The 21,009-nt window shown below is 37.4% G+C and overlaps 1 protein-coding gene across 1 annotated transcript in view; it reads right to left on the reverse strand.

Moving 5' to 3' along the window:
- The window catches only part of CUNH4orf45 (chromosome unknown C4orf45 homolog), a 73,558-nt gene that overhangs the window by 14,138 nt on the left and 38,411 nt on the right, over positions 1-21,009 (reverse strand). Inside the window, exon 3 of the mRNA XM_015484366.2 lies at positions 13,658-13,716. Coding sequence (XP_015339852.1) covers positions 13,658-13,716 — 59 coding nt within the window. The remainder of the gene's footprint in view (positions 1-13,657; positions 13,717-21,009) is intronic.

Below are 21,009 nucleotides of genomic sequence, written 5' to 3' on the forward strand. Positions count from 1 at the left end.
TCTCAATCCATCCCCCATGAAATCATTCATTCCAGCTAGAAATACAGAGTTGTCATTGAAGCCATTATTACTTTTATCCCCCGTATCCAACACCTAAGTCTAGTTAATTTTACCCTTTAATGATTCTAAAATCTGTTTCTTCCTCTCCATCTTGACCCCCACTCTCCCAGGTTATCATCATTACCATGGGCCACCCTAACAGATGCCCCCTCACATCCATCCTCTATTCAAAATGGAGAGCTGAACTTATGGCTTTAGGTACCATGTAAAAAGACAGGTGGATAAAATTTAAATTCCTTCCTGAAGTTCCTCATCATCTCAAGAGTTAACTTGCCCCTGACTGCTTTTCTGGCTTCACCTGCCCTGCACCATTCATGACCCTGCCAGATCCAGCAGCACTGAAAGACATTTTTTGCATCAGTTCCTGCTGTTTGCCACTTCTGGACTTTTGCCACTGATGTCCGCTCTTCTTGAACCAGTCCTTCCGGGCACCACTAACCTAGCCTCACTTTTCAGACTCCTCCACAGAGAGCTTCCTGTGCCTGCCCTCCTCTCTTCTGCTCTGGGTCACATTCATAATGCCTATGGCTCTATCACAGCCACTCTATCATCATGTTTCAGAATTATCTCGGTCTCTTTTCCCCCCACTACATTGTAAGCTTTTTATCATGAAGAATAATGCTGTAAAATAATTTATTGATTTATCTACTGAATAAATGAATGGTCCCAACAAAGACTAGAAACCTAAGTAGTTAGAAAAGAGCATTTCTTCTTCTTTGAATATCGAAGAGACAAAGGGAGCTCCAAGAAAAATACAAACACTGGACAAGAACTTTCCTTCTGAGCATTAGTAATGTCAAAACACCCTTCCCTAAGGGAGCAGACTTCTTGCGAAGCTGCAACTGTCATCAGGTTGTTACTGAACTCTCATGGTTGTCACAATTACCACACAGGTGATTGATACTGATTTACCCATTCAAGAGAGACCCAAGAGCCAAAACGATGTGCCAGGCACTGTGCTAGCCCTAGGTTTCAGGAGACAGACACAATTCTTGCCTTCTTTACATTCTATCAGGGAAGACAGGACAGAAACAGTCTGATTGATCCACTGCAACCATAGTAGGTGGCATGAGGGAGAAGATGCAGTAAATGTTGAATAAATGGATATTTCTCGTGTCAGGATGGAGCACATACATCAAAAGGACAAGATACAACTGATTTTTAAAAGGTATTGTTTTATAAGAAAAGTTAGCCAAAGAAGAGACCATACTGCTATTCTTTTTTTTTTGGGGGGGGGTTGGGGTGAGCGGGGGGAGTACTGGGGATTGAACTCAGGGACACTGGACCACTGAGCCATATCCCCAGTCCTATTTTGTATTTTATTTAGAGACAGGATCTCACTGAATTTCTTATACCTTGCTTTTGCTGAGGCTGGCTTTGAACTCTCGATCCTCCTGCCTCAGACTCCTGAGCCACAAGGATTACAGGCATGTGTCACAGTATCCGGCTATATCGCTATTCTTAAGAAGAAATCTTATTAGTCTATCACTGGATGCCCAGCTGGGGAAAAATTTAGGTTCAGAATGTGAACTTACTCCTACGGGGAATTGAACCCAGGGGTGCTTAACCACTGAGTCACATCCCCAGCCTTTTTTTATATTTTATTTTGATACAAGGACTTACTAAATTGCTGAGGCTGGCTTTGAACTTGCAATCCTTCTTAGTCTCCCAAGCTGGTGGGATTACAGGCACCCAACTTCGACTGTTACTCTTTGATACAGACATCTAAATATTTAAGAAAGAGGAATTATCCACCACTGCCTATTACCTACAATTTTTCAGGATCTCAGGTCTCAGAAGATCTTAGAGCATGTTTCAGGAGACCAGGGCTCTCCAGGAAACAGCTACTAGATCTCACAAAATGGTTTATGGCAATTAAATCAAACATGGATTGCAAATTAGAAGTAAACGGTTGAGCTAAAATGTCAGGCTTAGGCAAACAAAGTTTATGTACTGAAAAGAGCATAGGAAAAAAGAAAAAGATGAGGTATATCATGAGTGTTCAGATTGTTTTCATTTCATTATCATCTATTCAATTTCATAAAGCCAGAAAAATGCCCTTCCAATTATAAAAGCCTGCAACAGTGACCACTTTTAAGAGGAAAATTAAAGGAATGAATGAGAAGCAGAAAATGAGAGTAGCACACAGTAAATGGAAAATATTTTTATTCTATTGCTTCATCTGGTAATGTAGATATTAGGCTAATGATTACTGATCCTTCATAAACCACTTGTGTAGATATTGGTGAACATAATAAAAATCTCTGAAATTGCCATGATTGGGAGCCTTGGGTGGGAGAAGGAGGCGCAGGAGAAGGAAGTGGGAAGAAAGGTTTTAGTTAACAAATCTAAAAGCCAAAGCAGGAATGAATGGTGATGATGTCAAACATTGCAGAACTTGGCTATACTTAATACTTGCGGAAATCCCACCCATGTGCCAGTCACTGGTAGTCTTAAAAATAGAAAACCTTCAAAAGATTTATGGATGTTTTAAGGAAAATAACTCCAAAAAACAAGCACACGTTTATGTACCAATATATTTTTAAACACTTGCTGTCATTAAGTCTGTGCTAGTTTAACAACTGGTCTTGGCAGTATTTCTCATGGAAGAAAAAACAGGCAATTTTCTACATTCCACCCAACTAATGTCAAATAAAGACACACCTTGCACCTTTCTTAATAAACAAAAAGTCTAGCTTATTTGGATCCATGAATGTTTCTTTAGCACGGAAAGTCCTGGTTTTTAGATTGAAAATTACTATTTTTTTTTTAATTTAGGAACTCTAACTACTAAAATTCTAGCTGAATATTGCTATTTCTCCCATAGTCGTTTTTATGAAAAAAAATATGCACGTATTTAAAATGGTATTTTTTTTCAATTTCAACAAAACAATTTAAGTATATGTAATAATATGGATAACTAGTACAAAATGCTTATAATAAAAAATATTTCTCTTTCCTTCCTACTTACTACCTGTTCCAACATTCTCTTTTTTTTTTTTTTGAGCCTGGGAAAGAGATTTTTTTTTTGTCTTTTTATTTATTTATTTATTTTAAATTTTTTTTATTGGTTGTTCAAAACATTATAAAGCTCTTGACATATCATATTTCATACATTAGATTCAAGTTGGTTATGAACTCCCAATTTTACCCCAAATACAGATTGCAGAATCACATCGGTTACACATCCACATTTTTACATAATGCCCTATTAGTAACTGTTGTATTCTGCTACCTTTCCTATCCTCTACCATCCCCCCTCCCTCCCCTCCCATCTTCTTTCTCTACCCCATCCACTGTAATTCATATCTCTCCTTGTTTATTTTCCCATTCCCCTCACAACCTCTTATATGTAATTCTGTATAACAATGAGGGTCTCCCTCCATTACCATGCAANTCTGAAGTGTGAGGCCAAAACCACCTTTATTCCATTAGGTTCTTCTGGAATGTAACCCACTGTCTATATACAATAAGCACTGTCTGCAGCTCTCCTACCTGCCTGTTCCCATTGGAACGGATGGTTCTCTGGGCCCCAGAATTGGCTACATTCTTATGCCTTCCTTGAACAATGATTTGGAAATTCCCTTTGTCACCTTTGTAGGTAACTTCTTTCCTAGATTAGATATCTCTATTTTTTTAGACAGGGCCTCACTAAATTGCTGAGGCTGGCTTTGAACTCACATCCTCCTGCCTCAGTCTCCCTAGCCACTGGGATTACAGATGAGCGCTACTGTGCCCAGTTGGATCCCTTTCTTTTTTCTTGTTTTACCTGCTTGTCTTGCTAGAAATATCCTAGCTTCCTGAGAAAAATACTCATTTATTTTTAGTAGTACCTACATGTCTGAAAAATGCCTCTTTTTCTGTCTTCCCACTTGCTCCTTGGTTGAGTCTGGAATTCTAGGTTGAAAGTTATTTTCTATCCATTATGGAAGTCATTGCCCAGTGTCTTGTAAAGGCCAGTCTTGCTGATGATGTGATATGTGATACCATGTGTCCCTTGTGGACATCCTACTTTTCCTCTGGAAGATTTGTCTCTTTATCCCTGTATCATGAAGTTTTTCAATGAAATGCCTCAATATGGTGTTTTGAGTTTTAGTGTTTGTTTCTTTGTTTTTCATTCACATTAGGTAGAAGATTTCAATCTGGAATTCATGTCATTTCCTTCTGAGAAAGTTTCTTGAAAGATTGATTTCCTTATTTCTGTCTTCTCTGATCTCTTTCCAGTTCTTTTATTAGTCAGATATTAGAAATTTTAGTTGATCTCCATTTCCATATTTTTTTCCTTACTTCATTCTCAATTTTTTTTTTTTTTGGATTTTTTGTTCTATTGGGGGACCAACTCAATAGGTGGTGTGAACTCTCTATACCATATTTAGTCTTTATATAACTGATAGTTTTCACCCAACAAATGAATTTTAACAGAGGCACTTACTACATTATTTCAATGTACCGCATTTATTTAACTAAAAGGTAATATTTATTAATAGTGGCCTGTTTTGATCAAGATAGCTTCAGTTTAGTCTGTTGTCCTGGAGACCCATTTGATTTGCTGCTTCTTTCACTTTCACAAGTATTTAATTAGGAGTGGTAAATTATTATACTATTTATTGAGCACATAGTATGTACCATGCATTGTACTAAGTATTGTATATATAACACACAATCTATAGAATAACCCTGAGGAATAGATTCTATTATTATAATTTTGTGGATTAGGAAACTGGGACCTAGTTTAAATAACTTGTCCAAAGTTTCAGCACTAACAGGTGGTGAAGCTAGAATCTGAACTCACAAAATCTGTCTTTATAATCCCCTACTTGGGGGATATTAGGTTATTTCTAACTTTATATTACTATTAACACACAGTTGGCCTTCTGTTAGCTAAACTCTGTGCATCTTCTTTATTATTTCCTTGGGAAAGATAAATTCCTAGTGCAATGAGCTTTCTTGATTCTCAATTCAGGGCTCCCTCACTGGGCTACAGTGCATGCCTCTTGCTCATGGGTGCTCACTAATGAGTCCTCTAATTAGGAAAGGACACCCCACAGAGAGAAGACAGGGGAGTCAACACTGAGAACACCGCGACTTGCTGACTCTCAAGTAAATGAAACGTCAGGGGCGGCTGTGTTGCTTCTCTTCTATTCATGGCTGCCATGCACGTTGGTGGCCCTTACTTATAACTGCAGCCATCTTGACAAACCCCCACTCCAACCTCCACCTAGTGACAATGACTGTGCACAGGAATTGGAGATGTTTCTTAAGACATTATTCCAAGACAGATCTATAAATAAGTGGCAAACCTCAGAAGTCCTCAGTTTAAGGAGGCAACTTCGTAACAATATGACATCAGAGGCACGTTATTATTCCTTTCTAGAACCACGTTTGCTGTGGATAATTCTGTTGATTTTATCATCTCAGCAAGTCTTTCGTTTGCATGTGTAAAAAGAAGGCAGTTAGACATTTTCCTAAAATGTTCCTTTCAAATTCAGATTAAGTTTGACTTGTCTCAGGAAGTCCTCATTTGCTAAGAGCCAAGTATATGATGCATGGCATTTGTGGTCGAAAGGTGACGCCAGCTAGCCATTGAGATGATATGATTATGTTAAGATTTGCATTCATATGGATATTGGACTCCTGCTGTTCACCTAGGCCGGCTACGGGACTCCTGGAGAGTTCCCATTGGTTGGGGAAGTACAGTAGGAGGGAGTTCCGGGGGAGGAGCTCTCTCTGCGGTCCGGGAGGAGGCCGCGCGTGGGTGGAAAAAATCTTCCCGGGCGGTACCGGACATTGGCGGCAGTTTCAAAAAATAAACTTTGTTCCTGCTTGAGTGGCTCGTGATTTTGTGCCCAGCCAGACTGTGGCACTCATTCACTTCCCAACTGAACTCTTACCAATTTGTGCTGTTTATAAGAACTGGGATTTGACTTTTATACCCAATTGTGCAAGTAACACCTTGTGTCGAGTGCCTTGTAGATGCCAAGCACTGGATTAAATGAAAGGGAAAGAAAGAAAACAAAATATTTTCATGCCTCACAGTCCCATGGAGCAGATCAACTTGCAAGGAAGTTGCGTTGTAGTCTTAAAAATGGAGTTAGAAGGGCAGACCCATAGGAACTTAAAAGATTCACAAAGGAGAGAGTATGTGTTTTGAAGCACAAATATAGACTTCCAGAGAACTAGAGATGTTTCCTACTGTGTGCTGCTATGGCATGCAGCTTCCCATTCAACCTTAACCTATTGGATTAAACTGCCATTATCATATCCTAATTTATTTTTCCTGTCTATTATGAGTTTCTTGATGACAAGTACCATCTTATTATTCATCTTTATTTCCCAAAGGCTTTGCTTGATATCTGCTACATAGTATGTGCTTAATAGATAACCACTGATGAAAAACAAGTACTGAATTCCTGATCTTATCAACAAACCAAAGACACATGTGGAGGGGGTTGTTTTGTGAGGAAGTTTAAGCTATTCCAGGTAGGGTAAAAAAGCATATGCAAAAAAAAAAAAAAAAATGCCTACAGAGAACAATGCTAGACCTGCAGAGTTTATGTCAGACCCATGGGACATGGTATGGTGAAGGGCGGGGCGGCAAGTTCCCATGTGCAAGCTCCTCTTGCTTGGAGTGCTTTCCTCAAGTAGGTGACTAACTGAAATACATCAGGAGTGGATGAAAGTCCAGAGTGCCCAGTGATTTCATTACCTTCAATAGTTATTTATTTTTTTTTTTAATGGATTCTCACTATAGGTGTGCTGTGAAGGAATTGGGATAAGATTTATCACTGACTATTTCTAAAAGTACTTTCTGTCTAAGTTCTTCATTCCAACTTGTAAAAATGGCAGGGAAACCCAGAATCTATTTGCTTTGTATGGCAGGAAAACACATGGTCTCTAATATGTGGGCAGTTTGGGATTGTTGGTTTGATATTTTAACTTTAAAGGTTAGACGTATATCTCTGAGGTAAAGAAAATCAATGCACTATAGAAGAAAAGTAAAATTTACCAAGCAGTCATTTCTACTCACTTTTTGTTTGAAAAGGACAAAACTTGAAAAGATTTTATGGAATTAATAAGAAGAACTACAGCAACATTGTCTCCTTCCAAACTTGTCTACTTTTAACTCAATGTAACTTTAGAGAAACACACTATCTTTGAGATGAAGCTCATGCTCAGCTATTTAAGAACACAATACTTTTAATCACCAAAATGAGAAGTTATATTCTAGCTAGCTAAAGAAGTTTTTATCCCTGGAAGTAATAATTTTTCTAGAGTTCAATGACTCAGACCTTGCTATATTTGGATCTTGAAGACCCTTGTGTTAAAGATTTGGTCTCTAACCCATGGTGCTATTGGGAGTTGACAGAACCTAAATTTAAGAGGTAGGGACTAGTGGGAGAAAGATCATTTGGAGTATGCTCTTGCAGGGGATATTGGGACCCCAGACTCTTTCTGTCTCTTTCTTTGCTTTCTAGCTACCAGAAGATGAACAGGCCTCCTCTTTTCCACTTTCCAGTCCTGGTGTTCTGTACTGCCACAGGCCCAAGCAACAAGGCCAAATTATCATAGACTGAAACTTCTGAAATCTTTCTTCCTTTTAAGTGTATTGTCTCAGGTATTTTGTCACAGTTATAGAAAGCTAACTAACACAACCTCTCCTATGAAAAATTTTTATAAAAATGTTCTCTCTCATATCAGAAAATAAGAGAAAGAAAGGTATTCCTGAAGTCAGCCTTTCCGATTATTTGCTAAAAGCCTACAGAGTAGGGTGGGTCTTTTGATGATGGTGTATAGCTCCCAGAAAATCCCATAACTCTTAAATTCATTGTTTGCCAGTACATTCTCTTGTGATCTCCCTTAATTGGACTGGGAACTGTTCCTGTATTTTCTATTTATGGTTTTTATCCTTCTTGTTGAAATTAGAAATACTGAATGTATATGTTGGAAAATTTCCAGTTGCAAACAGAATATGAAAATGAGTAAATCATCTGGTCACATATCTAGAGAAACTTGAGATATTTAAAACAGAGTATGTTTACTTCAATTCAGAAGAAAAAAAAAAGTTACCCCACACTCAGTTACTATAATCATTCTCCATTGGTGTATACTGTACTAAAATCCTCATCTTGAGTAACTTGAGAGTAAGGATCCTGCTTAAAATAGAAAATTCTGAGCATCTGGCACACACCAGGCCATTGCTTCATATTTGCTGAAGTATATCTTTATTGGTCTTTAAAATGCAATAAATTGTGTAACACACCATTGATTTAATACAGCTTTGTATAAGAGGGGAAAAAAAGAAGTACTATATTTATAAACAACTATTATGAAATTCATCCTGACTTCAATTAAGTTAAAATTTTAAAAGTATGCCTTAGAATGGAGGAAATCCTGTAATTTTCCTCTATTGAATTTCTCATCTTGAAAACAGATTGGACTCTTGCCTCCATTATGTCAATAGATGAACATTATTTAGCACTGTTGATGTTGACTCAAATTGTCCTAATCTTCCTATATTGTTTTTCTGAGGACACTGATCACATTCAAGTATTTATCTGCTATTGTTTTCCTTGATTTCTCTTAAATGCACCTCTTAAAAACTGTGTAAGCCTCCCTGTAAGCCCAGCAGCTCGGGAGGCTGAGGCAGGAGGATCACGAGTTCAAAGCCAGACTCAGCAACTTAGCGCGAGACCCTGTCTCTAAATAAAAATACAAAAAAGGGCCTGGTACCAAAAAAACAAACAAATAAAAACCCCTCACTCTTCACTGGCTCTTACACCCTCTGTTGTCTCAAGGGACCTACTTCTAAGCTCCTTTTCCTCTCTCAATGTTTCCCATTTATCTTATGCACAATTGAGCACCACCAAGGCTCAGTTCCCCAACCCCAAGGCTCAGTCCCCTTCTTTTTTCAGTCTTAACTAGGGGTTCTCAGTTCTGGATGCACATCCCATTTGCTTAGAGTGCTCTGCTAAAAATGTCCAAGGCTAGATCCCAACCGAGATCAATGCAATTAATCACCTTCGACTGAAATATTAGCCAAGCGATCCTTGGTCGTGTGCCACCTCTGAAATTCAATTTCTTTACCTGAAACACCAAAATAATGTTAAATCTGCTTCATTGGATTGCTGTCCACATACAGGCTTATTCCCCATCATTATGATAAACACTGTCTCCTCCTTTCTTCATTTATTTAAGCCTATCTTTCTTTAAAAGCTCAACTCAAATCCTCTCCCTTCCCCCTTTGAAAGCTCATTGAAAACTCAAGACACACCTGTGTAAATCAAAGAGTTTCTACAATTGCCTCTGTCACCATTCTCCATAAGCACTCCAACAGTCCAGAGTGATCTTAACAAAACCAAACAACAAAAAAAATGGACCACATTGCTTCCTATTTTAAGCCTTCCAGTGAATTCTTTTTCCTTTCAGAGTAAAACCCAAATTCTCTAAACTGGTCCACAAAGTTCTGCAAAATCTGACTTTATCTCACCACCCACCCTGTTGCTTTCCATAGACCAGCAGCCCAGGGCCTAATCTGATGTCCCATTTTCCCACCTCAGGGCTTGGCTCACATCCTTCCCGCTGCCACAAATGATCTACACACACACACACACACACACACACACAGTGTGATTCATTGTTATATCTTCACATCTGCACCTAACATAATTTGGCCATTTTCACTCTCAATATTTCCCTTTTCTTTCCTCTCTTCCCCCACCACCAATCTTCTTCTACTTTGCTGGTCTCTCTTCTATTTTTATAGATCCCTTCCGCCATCAGCTTCCACATATGAAATAAAACATATGACCCTTGACTTTCCAAGACTGAATTGTTTTACTTAGCATGATGTTCTCCAGTCCTATCCACTGTCCTACAAATGACGTAGGCTGAGTAGAACCCCTTTCTTCTTTATAGCTGAGTAGAACCCCATTGTGTATAAATACCACATTTTCTTTATCCACCCATCTTTTGACAGACACTGAGGCTGGTTCCATAACTTGACTATAGTGGATTGAACTGCTATTTTCATGGGTATGCATGTTTTGCATACCATGTTGACTCTAATTGTTTTGGATAAATATTGAGGAGTGGTATACCTGGGTCATATGGTGGGTCCATACCTAGTCTTCTGAGGTACTCCATACTGATATCCATAGACAATGCCACCAACAGTGTGTAAGCATTCTTTTTAAGGAGTGGATCTTACATTCACCTTTTCAATATCACCTTGATAACAGGCCAAATTCATAATTTACATAAACTAACGTATAAAAGGAGATAAGCCATAACAAGATAAGCATACTGGAAAGTCTGCTTGGGTTAAGTAAAGCATAGCTTAATCCAAAGCAAATACCAGTTCACTTCCTCAGAGAACACTTCTCCAATCCTCAGCCAAGGTTGGTTCACCAGGAAAATCTCTTTACATCCAATAAGTACTTTTTGTACTGAACTGTTTTATCCTGAACTGGATGAACTGGGGTAGACTTTTAACCTTTTCTTAATCTATCTCTGTACTATTGAATTTGTTGCCACAAGCAAAAATTATAGTTATAATTTAAAAAATTAAAAAGCACCCTCAGTCCCTGGCTACACACACACACACACACACACACACACACACACACACAAAGTTATTAAGAACATATATTTTTTTTTTAGAAGCTGCAAGTTGATTTAATGTCTCTCCCCTCCCCTAGAATACAAGTTCCAAGAAGGGTGTGTGCTGAACCTGGCTTGTTCAACATTGTGACTATAGATTCTAGCAGTGTTTTCAACAAAGGCGGTGCTGAATTAACTGAGTAAATGCTGCTGACTGAGAACTGAGCATGAACACTGGCTGGGAGGACAAACACTGTCCTGGCCTCAATCCAACTGAGAGAACACAAGGGGTGGGGCACACCTGAGCCTACAGAGCTAGCGACCTATTCAAAAGTGTCTTGCCAGCCCAGAATGGGCAGAAAGCCTTCCAAAGGCACGGGTGTTTAGAGTCTCAAGAGAAAAGCAGTGTCTGACTTCTTAGAAATAGGATACCTACCAGAGTCTGGGGTGGGAGTGTTAACATTTTTTTTTAATTAAGTTTTTCTAGCTATAGCTTATTGTCCTCATTATTAATTTGGAATTTGCTATAGTTTGGGTAAGTGTCCCATAAAGGCCCTCAAGTTAAAGCTGTGGTCCTCAGTCCAGGATGCCTTTCAGAGGTGGAGCGCAGGCGTGGGGTGCAGCTCAGGGATAGAGTGCAGGCTTAGCATGGGCAAGACTCTGGGTTTGATCCCTAGTACCAAGAACAAAAAAGATGGAGCCTAGTGGGATGTCTCTGGTCATCAGGGGCATGGACTGAAGAGGGTTTCGGACCCGGTCCCTTCTTCCTTTTTTCACATCCTGGCCATGAGGTACATGACTTTATTCTACCACATACTCCCTGCCATGATGCACAGGACCAACTGATCATGTTCTGGAGCCTCTAGAACTATGAATCAAGATAAGCTGATAATCTCAGGTATTTGTTATAGTAATAGAAAGCTAACACACTATTCAACATACAAATTGATTTTGCTGTTTTTCTTCTTTTACTTAAATCCAATTTCCCAACTTAAATCTATAGTTCCCTGAGTACAAGTACTTTTTCATAAGCATTTTTTATCCTCATGAGCTGGTATAATTCACAGCATAGTCCCAGAAATGAGTATTCACCAATATTCTTTTTTTTAAGAGAGAGAGAGAGATTTTTTAAATATTTATTTTTTAGTTTTCGGCAGACACACATCTTTGTTTGTATGTGGTGCTGAGGATCGAACTCGGGCTGCACGCATGCCAGGAGAGCGCGCTACCGCTTGAGCCACATCCCCAGCCCACACCAATATTCTTTTATCCAGAGAAAATATTCAAAGCTTCAATGTTTCTCAAATACTTCCCGACCAATTTTTTAATATTTAAATAAATGTATCAAATTTTCACACTTTTATCACCAACACTTGTTATAATTTCCTTGATTTCTAGTGATTTTTAATGCTTTTCTTTGCTTGAAAATATTTGATAGGGTATTTTCAGTAGATACCAACAATCTCATTTAAACAAAGTAGAATATTTTAGTGAGAACGTGCTTTTCATACAATAAAGTTTAACTATTCTATTTAGCTTTATATTTGGAATATGCTTAACAAGTTACATGAATTGCCCAGTGGAACCTCTTATTATTCTGGAATTAGTACCTGATAGGCTGTTTGTTCATTTTGTTTTTGTGGTACTGGGGGTTGAACTCAGGGTCTATTTACCATTGAGCTACCTCTCCAGTCCTTTTTTTGCTGGGGCCGGGGGAATGCTAGAGATTGAACCCAGGGGCCCTTAACCATTGAGCTACATCTTCAACCATTTATTATATTTTATAGAGACAGGGTCTCGCTAAGTTGCTTAGGGCCTCACTCAGTTGCTTAGGGCCTCACTAAGTTGCTAAGGCTGGGTTTAAACTTGCGATTCTCCTGCCTCAGCCTCCTAAGTCACTGGGATTCCAGCCCTTTTTATTTTTTGTTTTGAAACAGAATCTCACTAAATTTCTGAGGTCAGCCTTGAACTCACTATGTTCCTGCCTCAGCCTCCTTAGTGGTTGGTCTTAACAGGAGTATCTACCCTGCCTGACTTGTAATAGGCTATTGACGTGAAATTTGAAGTCTTGTCTTTATTCTGTGCAGTTTATGTTGTTGGAGTACAGCAGAAAGGGACTAAAGTACAATAATTTTGCACATGCTAAATAACTGAACTGTATCCTTCAAAAATTAAAAATGAGGTAAAGTAGACCCCAGAAACCTTTACCTCCCAAAACCTATAATAATAGTGACAATATTCAATCTGCAGTCTAGTAAGAGCAATGCTGATTGATCCCTCTTAGAATCTGAATTTTATGTTCCATCTAATTGACAAGCCCAGCTTTTTGCTCTTTCCCCGTTAATTTACCATGCCTTGAGCTGGACATGTCTTATTTTGGTTCGACATTACCTTAAGACAGCATGAATTCAAGTCTTTATGTGACTTCAATAGGATTATGTTTATTAACCAAGGTTACCTTCTATTATGGTTTCTAGGCCAACAGCATGAAATGATTTTTTTAACCAAAAAAAGTTAATAGTTTCCCCATTATAAGCTGCAGCTAACCTGGTCATTGAGTTGCTGTTCTTAAGAGCTGCAGGTTTGCGTATCTTTATTGTATTCTGACAGTTTCTTTTTCGAATGCTTGCTTTACTCCTTCCTTCCCTTAATTAAACCTGGTGATAGTGAAAGTTTATCTTATCTAGTAGGAATAAAGCTTATAATCTTAACCCTCTAATCTATGTGAAATAAAAAGAAATAAAGTGGCAGTATATTTTCAGAAGTTGAAAAAAAAACTGCTACTAATTTAGGAAGGAAACTCATTAATTTAAAACAGATTTGGAGGGCTAGAGATATAGCTCAGTATTACCTAGCATGCATGAGGTCCTGAGTTCAATCCCTAGCACCAACCCCCCCAAAAAAATACACACACACATGTATGTATGTATATATATATATATATATATATATATATATATATATAAATATATACATTTAGAGAGAGAGAGATACTTACCATGGGTTTTGATATCTATGGTTTACTTTATTAATAGCTTCAAGTGTTAGTTCTCCACGCTGTAAAAGGAAGAAAACAAATGTACCATCAGTCCAAGGTACCAACATAAGAAGTATAAGAAGTAAAATAAATATGATCCAATGTGATTTAATTTCCCTATCTGTGAAAGGAGGGTGTTGCAGACAAGGAGGGTCAAGTCCCTGGCTTTCAAGCTCCTTGATATCTTTATAACTCCATGAACAAGCAGGCATTCTAAACTACTATTCGTCATTTAGACCATAACAGTCTAGCATTCTTCTCTTTACCTTCTTGCCCTAGAATTTAAAAATGTGGAGGCAATAAAATAAGAAAGTGCTGGATCTTAGACACCTTTGGTCAGGGGTAGATCTGGAAACACCCTTCAGAAAGCATATAATAGAGTACTGACAGAATATTTGGGAACTTGGTACCACTTTCCACATTAAAAAATAATTCCCATATTCTCCCATGTGTACTGAAATGATCTTTCATTACTGAATGAATGACTTCTATGGACCAGCTCCTCCTCCCCAGGATCCATCCAGTGGATGGCATATCTTGGAAATAAATATGGGAAATAAGGGTGTCAGATTTATGTTGAAAAGGGTATGAGTCTATACTCATTTCTCAGTTTTCCATAAAGGGGCTGGGAAACTATGATAAAAATTATCAAAGAGTAATTCACTTCAGTTTTAGATTACATCTTTATTTGCATTGATGTAAGATGCCAGATTTGTAACATCCCCAAGAGTAGCAAGTCAGATTATGAAAATGTTATCATCAAAGGAAGGACCGGCTGCTAGCTTTCGTTTGTTTTTCTCTTCCCTTTTATTTCTTCCTTTTCCCTTAAGCTTTGGTTTAGAAAGATTTTGCTTATTGACTGCAGAGGCACTTAACCACCGAGCCACATCCCCAGTCCTTCTTACGTTTTATTTAGAGACAGGGTTTCACTGAGTTGCTCAGGGTCTCACTAAATTGCTGAGGCTGACTTTGAATTCATGATCTTCCTGCCTCAGCCTCCTGTGCTACTGGGATTATAGGTGTGCACCACAGTGCCCAGTTGAATTGTTTCTTTATGTTACCTTCTCCAGGTTAAAGACCTGAAACTTGATCTCTAGAATGTCCACACAGAAAAGGAACAAGATTTGAATGCAGGGTTGCCCCCACTGCTCCATAGAAAATGTGAAAGTAATAATCTGCATATAATGGAAAGATCATGGTGTAACTTTGTTTCTTCAATCAATTCTTGACATGATTCCCTGAAAATGGACCATATCCATTAACTTCTACATAATTTAATTATCAGCATCTGCAAAAAATCTCCAGGACTTGGAAAACTTTTGATCTTGAACTATTTATGCCCCCCACTATTTTTTTTTTCCATACTGAGGATTGACCCCAGGGGTGCTTTCCTCCTGAGCTACAGCCCCACCCTTTTTATTTTTTGAGCCGGTCTTGCTAAGTTGTAGAGGCTGGTCCTGAACTTGCAATCCTCCTGCGCAGCCTCCCTAGTTGCTGGGATTACAGGCCACGTCCACACACTTTTTTCATAACCCAAAAGTACATCTTCTTAGAAAAGAGCTTTCTTAGAAACAAAATAAAACATCTTTTTTCCCCCATCTTTCCTATAGATATCAGTAGATAATTTCAGAAAAGTTAGATGATCTAAAATAACCTGCCCTTTTTCTATCTTGATTTATTTAGACAGACATGCTCACTGTGATGTGAAACCTAATGAAATTCAGAATCAAATAAATCAAAAAAAAATTTTTTTTTACTGGTTAGCAATTTATAAGAATAGGAAAAGACTGATTTAAAAACTAATTCAGAGAAAAGGTGGGGGACCCAGGGATCTAATGAAAATCAAAGGGAAATCAGTAGAGGAAAGAGATATGAGGATAGAAGAAGAGGGAGGAGAGAAATGCTGGGGAGTGATATTGGCCAAATTATAGTATATTGTGTGTATTCATAAATAAGTAACAATAAATCCCATTATTATATATAACTATAAGGCACCAATTAAAAATGTGGAAAGAAAAATAAATAAATAAATATTGAGAAAAATAAAAAGGCTAATTCAGTGACTATTATCAAAAACAAAAAATAACAAAGGCTGGTGAAGATATGAGGAAAAGAGACATTTACACTGTTGGTGGGAGTGTGAACTAGTAATAGCCACTATGGAGAACAGTATGGAGGTTCCTCAATAAATAAAAATAGAACTACCGTAAGATCCAGCAATCCCACTCCTTGGTATAAAGGAAATGAAGTCTGCAAACAAAAGAGATACCTGTACCTTCATGGTCATTGCAGCACTGGTTCCAATGGTCAGGTTATGGAATCAGCCTAGGTGCCCATCAACAGATAAATGGATAAACAAAATGCCATATACGTGCACTGGAGTATTATTAGCAATAAAGAAGGACAAAATCATGTGATTTGCAGGAAAATGGATGGAACTAGAAGTCATCATGTGACATGAAATAAGCCAGACACAGAAAGAAAAGTATCAAATATTCTCTCTCATACATGGAAACCAGGAAATAATGCCCTGAAAGTAGACAAGGGACTATTAGGGAAGCGGAAGTGGGGAGGGAGATGGGAGGGGAAAAGGAAGAGGGAAGTGGATATGATCAAAGGATAATATATGGATGTATGGAAATATCACTTTGAAATATTAATTTGTACAATGACTATGTATTAGTAATTATAATAAAGAATAAAATAAAAAATGAATTCAGGCCTGGGAATATAGTTCAGTGGTAGAGCACTTGCCTAGCATGTGTGAGGCCCTGGGTTGAATCCCCAACACTAAAAAAACAAATATATAAAAATTCAAAAATAACAGTGTCTTGGGAGGCTGGAGGCAGGAGGGTCATGAATTCAAAGCCAGTCTCAGCAATTTAGCAAGGCCCTAAGCAACTTAGTGAGACCCTGTCTCAAAATAAAAAATAAAAGGAACTGGGGTTGTAGCTCAATGGTAAAGCACCCCTGGGTTCATTCCAGTACCAATAAAGAAATTAATTAAAAATAAAATTATAGGGCTGGGGCTGTGGCTCAGCGGTAGCGCGCTTGCCTGGCATGTGTGAGGCACTGGGTACAATTCTCAGCACCACATATAAATAAATAAATTAAATAACTATCTATCAACGATTTTAAAAAATTTTTTAAATAAAATAAAATTACAACTAATTCATCTGGGGATGTAGCTCAGTGTTTTGCCTAGCATGCTCAATCCCTAGCACCACAAAAATATAATATAAATTAATAAAAATTTAACATATTCACAGAAACAGTTAACTAATTTGCAGTATTTTAAGGAAATTAATGTAAACCTTTCATATCTGTTTTGAATATTTTCAACTAACAAAAATAATTATAGCTCCAAATTGGATACTTTCTACAAAGCAATATTTAAATTAGTATACGCATTACTAAAAGGAAAACACTACACTCAAATACTGTGAGTTAGACACAACTTCTGAAATGAGAAAAATCTGTTAAATTTGAGTTAATTAATTGCAGACATTTGAGGTGCATTTTAGTTAAATATCAAAATTGTTGCTTAAGATGTTCACTGTTAATCTCAAACCACTTGTCTAGTCCTGACATGTTTAGGAAATCTTTTGAGAATTGATCCCTGTGGAATCCTCTTGCGTTATTATCATACACCGGGATGCTTTTCTTAGTATATCCAATTTTAGCTCTCTTTACTAGAAAGAACCCTTTTTCCATCTCTATAACCCTGGGTCTTTCTCACCAGTAGGATGAATACAGTGGCTGTGCATTTGGAGAATTTGTAGACACTAGGGTTTTCTTCTCTAGCCTCCTCCTTGGTAACATAGAACTCTCAGTACCAAACATTTGAGTGGAAAAATCCCCCTAAGGCTACCTTTTCTTATGCTAATGTATTTTTCTCCAATTGCCTCAATTTGCAAAATATTACAGTTAACCCCTTAGGTGTCTTTCTTCCCACAGCCTGTGAGAAGTGTTTCCTGTTGAAGCTGCATCAGCAAGTTGCATAATATTACCTCTTCAAGACTGGATCTGTCAGGAGGGAGAAAGGGGCATAAAGGCCTTTATATGAATGGAGCATTGGAAGTATTTGTTTTATATTCAGAGCATGGGTAGAAACAAAAGAATTCTTTTTGGAAAATCAGTATTTAAGGTATAACCTCTGTGATGCATTTTTCTTATTAAAAAGTTAAAAAAAAAGAAAGAAAGAAAGAAAAGGGGAAAAAAGAACAATATAGAGACCATATTTCATTTTATACCACATTATAGGTGGGCTTGAATTGCAACAGGAATGATACCCTGGTCCTCCTCCTCCTCTTCTTCTTCTTTTCTTTCTTTCTGTTTTTTAAAAATATAACTGCAGGGTTTTTAAATAATTTAAACTAATTGATCAATTTCCAGCAAATAAGGTAAAAATTTTCATGAGTTTGTTGACTATGGTCCTGGTGTTTCTGTTTTCTGTGGGGTATTCAAATAAGGAGCAACATATTTCATCATGTTTCTAGGGTCCTTATAATGCTGTAATTCAAAATTCTGTGCAGGTAAGAAAACCTCAAACCACAGGTATCACCCTGATTTCCACTTTGAGAGACCTCAGCAGACAAACCAGTCATGCCAGCTCTGAACTGCTGACTTAAATAAAGAACTCTGAGAAAATAGATGTTGCTTTAAATTGCTTAATTTGTAATACAGCAATTGAAAACCAATATAATCTCCATTTTATAGATGGGAAAACTGAGGAGTTCTCAAAAAAAAAAAAAAAACAATAACAACCAATAGTCAGACTAGCATGTGAAAGAGGTAAATAAAAAGTTTTGCAACTGACCACTTTAGCTTGTAAGCCACATACAGCAATAGATTTGCCTGGAAAATTAATGCTAATTATCTAATTGATTCTTGAAGAAAATGCAAATTTCTGTTATGTTCTCCCAGTACTCTTTCAGGGAGACATACATTTTCCTCAGTGTTTCTATGATTCATGATACACTGAGATTTTCTTTCAGTGAAAGACCAGAATTTATTCTGTTGAATGTACTTTGTTGGGAATTGCTATGATTTGTGATGGGTAATGAATCTTTCTGATAGTTCTTGAGCCATATTGGCTCATTATTTCTTCCAGGGTCTGAAATTTGAGCAAATTCCACTATTCAAGCTACAGGAAAGCAACACCAGAGCTTCCCAAATCTCTGAGCACTCTTTGCACAGTTTCTGAAATACAATCAAGCGCCTATTTTGCATTTGTACTCACCCTTGGAGGTTTCTAATGCATTTACCACTGTTGTTAATTGTAAGGTTAAAAAGTGAGCTTCCCCCAAGTTAATTGCCCAATTAGCTCTACCACTAGGGGTGGTAGTTCAGGCATTTAAATGCTAACAGAATGTATAAATTTCAGTGAAAAAAAAAAAGGTAAATAATTTTTGAATGATTTTATTGAATAACCTGGGAGTAGAATAATTGCTAATTTAATGCACACTTAAAATGTCATTTCTATCTACAATTTGGTCTCTCAACAAAGTCACTGCATGAGAATAATGGCAATTCTGAGTCTACATCTCTCAACATTTCTGGGTAATCACCTAACCCATGTGATGCACTAGGAGGTGGTAGACAGGCGTGAGTAGTGCTAATATTATCAGTATAAAGTCAAATACAACAAATTTCAGAGCCAAGTTGCTCAAAGCTGGTTGGAACCGAATAGCATAATTGCTGACAATAGTCACACTAAGAACTTCTGCAACAACACAAAGAAATTTTCACAGTAGACTCTTATAGCACATAATTTCAGTGTAATTTTTTTTGTGCCCAAACACAGAGAGGGGACCACATAGCAGGGGTCCCCATATAAATGAATTATTTCTAATTTTCTCAATTAAGATTCCTTGATTTCCTAGATTCATTCCTGGGCAAAGAATAGATAGCTCCAGATTTCTGGTCTCATTTGCTCTGCATTCTATGCATTTTTGTCAGCATAGTGGAGTTACCCTGGGGATGTTGGGTGTGAATAGAGGAAAACCATCATTGTCAGTTTATGATGATTTAAGGATTTCCCCGGTGACCTTAAAAAGACAGGATCAATGGTAGATTTAGAAAACAGATGTCCTGTTTTTTGTTTTTGTTTTTTTAATACACCTGTGCTTAGATCATGCACAAATTTCAGAATTCTTTGACAACACACCTGAAAGAGCAGTGAAGTCATATCACGATTTTACTAGAATCCATTTTAAGTGAATCCTTTTTTAATTTTCTGTGTCCCCATCATTACTGAATAATATTTATTGAAAATATACAACATATGCTTAATTATTAACTTTGAGAAATTAACATTAAGAAGTTTTTTTTTTTTTTTTAAGAAAAAGGTGATTACATTTAGATATATACTCAAGACATTTAGATATATACTTGAGACATGTCAGGCTCTAGAAAAGTTAGTAACCACCAGGAGGTATTTTTAGCTTTCCTTAATTAAAGGATAAAACCACCAGGAGGTTTCAAATAGCACTTGGTACCTTTTTCTTGTTTCTGCTCACATATCCACATCTTAACAAAAGATGGGAAAATCAGAATGTGTTTCTTTTCCAATTTACCAATAATTGCCTATTAGTCATCTCAATAGAGAAAGTATTATGTTTAATTGAGAGGCCAGGTCATTTAGGGTTGAAATGCCCAGTAGAAAGTGCCTGGCTCATTCGAATTCACTATTCCTCATGGAATTGCCCCAAACACAGTGCAGAGAGTGCAGATCAGTGGCTATGTTGTGAGCTACTGAAGGCACTATTCTTTTAAAACTATTAATCAAATTTTATTTTTACTTTTTAAAATTTTGTTTTTGATGGGCTGGGGTTGTGGCTTAAGAAGTAGCATGCTCGCCTGGCATGCGTGGAGCGCTGGGTTCGATCCTCAGCACCACATAAAAATAAAAAAATAAAGATGTTGTGTCCACTGAAAACTAAAAACTAAAAAATATATATATTAAAAAAAATTGTCTCTCTTTCTCTCTCTCTCTCTCTCTCTCTCCCTCTCTCCCTCTCTCTCTCTTAAATTTTTTTTTTTGTTTTTGAATTTGTACATAAAATATTGCACATATTAGAGGCTGGGGTTGTGGCTCAGCGGTAGAGTGCTTGCCTCACAGGTACAAGGCCCTGGGTTCAATCCTCAGCACCACATAAAAATAAATAAATAAAATAAAGGTATAAAGAATATTGCACATATTAATGGGGTACCTGAAATGTTTCAATACCCAATTATGTAATGTTAAACTCAGATTAAACATATTTATCTCCTCTAGCATCTATCTTCTTGTTCTTTCCACCCCCCCCCCC

Source organism: Marmota marmota, unplaced genomic scaffold (genome assembly GCF_001458135.2).
Source record: "Marmota marmota marmota unplaced genomic scaffold, marMar, whole genome shotgun sequence".
In the NCBI taxonomy this organism is placed as follows: domain Eukaryota; kingdom Metazoa; phylum Chordata; class Mammalia; order Rodentia; family Sciuridae; genus Marmota; species Marmota marmota.